This window comes from Temnothorax curvispinosus, unplaced genomic scaffold (genome assembly GCF_003070985.1).
Source record: "Temnothorax curvispinosus isolate PA1 unplaced genomic scaffold, ASM307098v1 QBEX01014034.1, whole genome shotgun sequence".
Classification (NCBI taxonomy): Eukaryota; Metazoa; Arthropoda; class Insecta; order Hymenoptera; family Formicidae; genus Temnothorax; species Temnothorax curvispinosus.
The window spans coordinates 1-5,866 of record NW_020223814.1 but is presented as its reverse complement, the minus strand read 5'-3'; the positions used below and the strand labels follow the sequence as shown (position 1 = coordinate 5,866).

The following is a 5,866-nucleotide window of genomic DNA, read 5'->3' as shown; positions in this document are numbered from 1 at the left end:
TAAATACGGCAGTATAACAGTACGGCAGTATTGCACAGAGATATTTGACTATTTATCGTTACCTGCCATTAATGACAGCAAGATTTTTTGTGTTCACGTTGGATTATTGCGCAGTATTCAGACAATAGATCAAATCCGGACTATACTGACAGAAAATAAGAAGTGAGTTTTTTTTATTACTGTCTGTTTGTCATAGGTCTTTTGTAACAGTCGAATGGAACTAAATGTCTTTAACATAGAGATATTTGAATTGATTTTTTGTAACGTCTATTTCAGCAAAATGTCGGTTCCAACTGTCTCAAGCTGTAGCCGAAAACGAAAAAGGAGTTCTGTGCATGACTTTTTCATAACGCTTAACGAAATTTCAGTACGATGTACTTTGTGTCAAAAGGTCTATAAAAACCATGGAAACACAACTAATTTAGTTAACCACCTAGAACGAATTCACCCAACACACATCAATTCTAAAAGTGATTCTGCACAAAAAAAGATATCCACGCGAACATCAGTCGATAGTGTCAATTACGAATCTGAAGCTGAAGATGATCCTATATTGATCGAACCTGATCCGGCTTTACTACCATCAACATCGGGCACTCAATTTAAACGATCGAGATCTTGCACTCCGATACATAAATCAGAAGCGGGTATGTCCGGCATAGTTCGTTCAACATCGGAGGAGCCTTCGACTAGTTCGACTCTGATCCAGAAACAAGTGAAGCAACCATCCATCGACAAAGCTTTCCACAAAATCAAAGCATACACTGGTAATTTATAAGCATATATGCATATTTATAAGCATATTTATATTTATATCATGGCTTATTTAAATTTTATTACTTTAGATGGTGGTAGTACGGCGTGTAAGATTATGAACGCTATCGTGTATATGATAGCGGTGGACCGACAGTCTTTCTCGATGGTCGAGGACGAAGGATTCAGGAATCTCTTAAGTATCGTGGCACCTCTATACACTGTGCCATGTCGAAAAACTATTACAAAACGGACAGACGAAAAGTACGAGCTACTCAGTTCGATAATCAAGACCATGCTTTCAAAAGCCGAACATCTTTGTTTAACTACAGACATCTGGACAGAACCATTTAATACCCGAAGTTATATCGGCATCACTGTACATTACATCAATTTTGAAGCTATGCGATTGGAATGTATATCTTTGGGAATAAAGGAACTTGAAAAAAGCCATAACGCAGAATATATATCAATAATTATAAGCGAGGTACTAAATGAGTGGCACATTAATGCTGATGCAGTAGTAGCTGTAATTACAGACAACGCTTCCAACATTGCGAAGGCGATGCGCGATACGTTTGGGCATCGAAAACATCTGGGATGTTTCGCTCACACCCTAAATCTAGCTGTCCAAGATGCAATCGCTGCTACACCGGAATTCCAGACTGTGGTGAAGAAAGTGAAATCTATTGTCACGTATTTCAAACGCAGCGTCAAAGCAGCTGACGCACTCAAGGAGTTACAGACATCGGATCTTGAAAACGGTGGACCGGTTTTAAAATTAAAGCAGGAATGCGAGACACGCTGGAATTCGCTTTTTTATATGATAGAGAGATATATTCAATTGGTAAACCAAGTGAACACCGTATTGATCACCCTTCCGCGAAAAAAGCAGGAGGATGTCCCAGAGATGACAACACGCGCCGAGCTACAAATTTTGAAAGATGCCTGTGCCATTTTGTGTCCAATCGAATGTGTTACCACGGAAATGTCGGGCGAGTCGTATGTCACGTGCAGCAAAATCATCCCCATCGTTAATTGCCTAGTGAAAACTTTGGAAAAACTGAACATTGAGCACGATATTTCAGACTATCTGCACAAAAATATTTTACGAGAACTTCGCAAAAGATTTGTGAATGAAGATTCAAACGTTGAAAAAAACGTTATGCTCGCTATATCCACTTTGCTGGACCCACGCTTCAAGAAACTGCACTTCCGCAGTCCATTAGCTGTTTCTACAGCAATGAGTAAGATATGTCAATTGATGAAAGAAAATCAGAGAGGGAGTCAATCTACTGCTGTCGTAGATAATATATCAAATACTGTTGAGAAAACAAAAGATTTGTGGAACGTTCACGATGAATTGATAGCATCTTCATCAACAGTCGAACTTCGACAGTTCCTTAATGCTAATGTCGTCAACAGAAGCGAGGATCCACTAAAAGTTTGGTATAAACTGAAGGATATTTATCCAAAGGTGTACGAAATAGCCATGAAATATTTCGTGATTGTGGGAACGTCTGTCCCATCTGAACGCTTATTTAGTGCTGCTGGAGATATTATTAGCGCAAAAAGAAGCAGAATTACTGGAAAAAGGGCATCGGAGATTATATTTCTAGGATCTCTACCTAAAAAATACTGGACCTAAGTCACAGCGGTGCGGCGTCTCACCCGTATACCACATTATGTGGTTGGTGAAGTGCTTCCTCGTAATCGACTTACCGCATATTTTACAACGGAACGGCGTGTCGTTTGTGTGCGAACGCATATGGTTAGCGAGATGCTTCAAGATGATACATGCTGTGTATACTTAATATATAATTGCGTCGAAGAAGTGTGAAGATTGTGCGCCATTCATTGTTTCCTTAGGGACCTAGATTACACTATTACAGTGGATTTACCATGCGCCATTTGAATCAACGGTGTCTCGTGTGCTGATTCAATTTGCTTCGTGATGCCGCACCAGCTGCACACCATTTTCGTTTCATAAGATTCACAGTGAACTTTATTCGAGACGATGTAGAGCGATTGCTCGTGATACGCGCGTAAAACGCGCATTAAAACTGCATTGATGACTGTTTATTGCTACGGCAATTATTATCCATAACTATTATTATCTAAAGTTTGATTTTGTTTCGTTTATACTTGTACTTGATAAGTCGATTTTGGTAACGAGCATATTAATGTATTCGCGCCAAATTTGCGCAAGTGGGGTATCCTATTGTAAAAGAATTTCGCGACTATATGATGAACATGTAATAATTCTTCTTCGTTATTACTTTAGTAATCTTTCATAATTTTAACAAAAAGGCACTAATTATAATGTCAATATCTCGGATTACGTTTGTACGTTATTTTTATGCGAGGAGTGTGTCTGTGTGCATTCGCCAATTAATGAGGTGGCATAGTAGTGTCGGACAAAATATATTTGCAAGTAATGAAAACACACCATTTTCGTTTTATAAGATTCACAGTAAACTTCGTTCGGGACGATGTAGAGCGATTGCTCGTAATACGCGCATAAAACGTGCATTAGAACGTTGATATGACTGTTTATTGCTACGGCGATTATTATCCATAACTATTATTATTCAAAGTTTCATTTTGCTTCGTTTATACTTGTACTTGATAAGTCGATTTTGGTAACGAGCGTATTAATGTATTCACTGCAAATTTGTGCAAGTGGGGTATTCTGTTGTAAAAGAATTTCGCGACTTTATGATGAACATGTAATAATTCTTTTTCGTTATTACTTTAGTAACCTTCCATAATTTTAACAAAGAGGCACTAAATTATAATGTCAATATCTCAGATTACGTTTGTATGTTATTTTTATGCGAGGAGTGTGTCTGCGTGCATTCGCCAATTAATGAGGTGACATAGTAGTATCGGTACAGTAGTGTCGAACAAAATATATTTGCAAGTAATGGAAATAACGACTTTAAGTATATGTATATTTTCCTGTGAAAATATATATTTGAAAATAATTATTTGCAAATATATTTCAGCCAATATTGGGACGCACATTGAGATGCAATTATCCAGATGCGAATTAAGGCAAATGCTCCGAAAATAATTTTGTAATTGAAGACAGTATAGATATTGATACTGCATCTACAGCAATGATTTAAGTTTATTGAATGTGCAATTAAATAAAAATTTTATAGCGTGTTGCAATTACATTTGTTTTATTATTAAAAACCTTTGATTGCAATCAAATTCTTGACCTTAATCGTGCTTTATTTAAATTTTTACATCATAATTAGTCAGTCCTTTATATGGTTACCATATAAAGGACTGACTAATTATGATGTAAAAATTTAAATAAAGCACGATTTAAATAAAGCGCGCATATATATATATATAATGATAGGTAACCATATAAAGGACTGACTAATTATGATGTAAAAATTTAAATAAAGCACGATCAAGAATATATAATGGCTTCAAAATCTTTAGATAAGAACCCGATTTTTAATCGATTATCTTATAATCGATTCATTTTAGTCCGATTAATCGAATCGTAAATTCTTTTTTGCTAAAATTAATCGATTATGAGAATCGATTATTTTTAACGCGATGTCGCATCACTCGGGCTGCATTCGAGAAGCGCGCTATTAGCGCTATTGCATCATTCTGTCTTTATCGCTCATCAGATGTAAAACAAGGATAGAATAAGCAAATAGCGCTAATAGCGCGCTCCCCGAATCCAGCCTATGTGGAATGCGAGGGACGGAACGTCCACTGTCCTGGCGAGCCCCGCGCGGTGACGTCACGGCCTACCCCTCCTACGCGGCACGACGCGCGCGGCCGCGGTCGGTTCAAAAATACCGAAAACTTTCACTAAACGATAAGAGATCAACGTATGCCGAATCTTTCATTAACTTTCACAGGGTTAACTGGCTGTATTCTACGTTCTGTCTCAATGGTGTCTGGTCGACATCGCGTGTGTAGCTGTCTCTCGAAACGCGAGTGTGTACCTGCATTAGCCTGGCGAATAATTAACTCCCGCAATCAGTAATTGAAAAGTATCGAGGCGACGGTGGCTGTTAAATCGAAGCAGATATTTTTGCGCGATTTATCTATATTTAAGAAATATAATAATTGTACAAATATAAAAAAGTCTTATCTATAATTTTACATACGTATTTCCAATATATGTGTATATTTTAATATATATTTTATATACATGCATATTCAGGAATCGAGGAATGGAAATTACAATTCTATCATTTTGCCGCGATACATATTTTAACCTATCGGCGATGATTATCCCCGAGATCGCGACAAGTTCTTAACAACGGTGTACAGCCGCGTAAAGATCGCTGTTCCGCGTGATTCAAAGTGGGCGACTCGGTACGCGAGACAATCTTTGAGAGAGGTTACACGCCAAATTGAACCACGAGTGTTTAGAATCGATAAGTACAGAAAACTAATCCCGTGACGTATCTACTGGAAGATTTCTGCGCAAAATCTGCATTACGTTCCTAATCTTGATCCGTATCTCGTTGAAAAAGTGTTGCGTAAAAGAAGGAATGAGGTTTATGTAAAGTGACTGAGATTCGATAGTTCACACAATTCTTAGATACGCAAGGATAATGTTTTGTAAAATAAATTTCTTATAATATACAAATAAGTTTGTTTTTATTTCCAAAAAGTAATATATTTATAAAATATACAGCTAAAGTATTTACAAAGGTATCTCGTAATGACCCCATGGCAACGTCTTAGTAGAATTAGGTACAATGTATCGTTTATCGTCATACGGATTTAGAGCAATTTTCCTATTGGTTATAGTATAATGCACTTCGTCCAGTTCGGACTTTACGCTAGACTGCTGTCGGGTCATTTCAATTTCATCACGCAAACACAACGTGTAATCGTCAAACGTTAACTCCTTGGCTACGACGTTGCTCTTGATCTCGCTTTTGATCTCGTTTGTGTCTTTCTTACCATCTACTCGCAAGGCGCACATCTTTGCCCTAATCCCGACAAATTCAGTCATAATCGCACCGTGGTTTTTGTCCTTCATTAAGCCCGGTACTTTTTCATTGGCGAGCGGGATACCGTACGCATTATCGACCGCGTAATCGCTCGTATCGTATTTGTCAAT

At 37.7% G+C, this 5,866-nt stretch overlaps 1 protein-coding gene across 1 annotated transcript; it reads left to right on the top strand.

Annotated features, from left to right (window-relative positions):
• The first annotated feature begins 7 nt into the window (after nt 1-7).
• Nucleotides 8-3,933, top strand: LOC112464243 (zinc finger BED domain-containing protein 4-like). The gene is made up of 4 exons (XM_025031112.1): nt 8-162; nt 277-767; nt 846-2,027; nt 2,073-3,933. The coding sequence occupies exons 2-4, from the start codon at nt 281-283 to the stop codon at nt 2,399-2,401; spliced, it is 1,998 nt and encodes a 665-aa protein (XP_024886880.1). The 5' UTR covers nt 8-162; nt 277-280; the 3' UTR covers nt 2,402-3,933.
• The last annotated feature ends 1,933 nt before the right edge of the window (nt 3,934-5,866 follow it).

Excerpts from the sequence above, each read along its gene's own strand:
- LOC112464243 (XM_025031112.1), top strand. The coding sequence starts at position 281 with ATGTCGGTTCCAACTGTCTCAAGCTGTAGCCGAAAACGAAAAAGGAGT. Across the intron at positions 768-845 it reads CAAAATCAAAGCATACACTG|ATGGTGGTAGTACGGCGTGT; the intron begins GTAATTTATAAG and ends TTATTACTTTAG. Across the intron at positions 2,028-2,072 it reads ATGTCAATTGATGAAAGAAA|ATACTGTTGAGAAAACAAAA; the intron begins ATCAGAGAGGGA and ends ATAATATATCAA.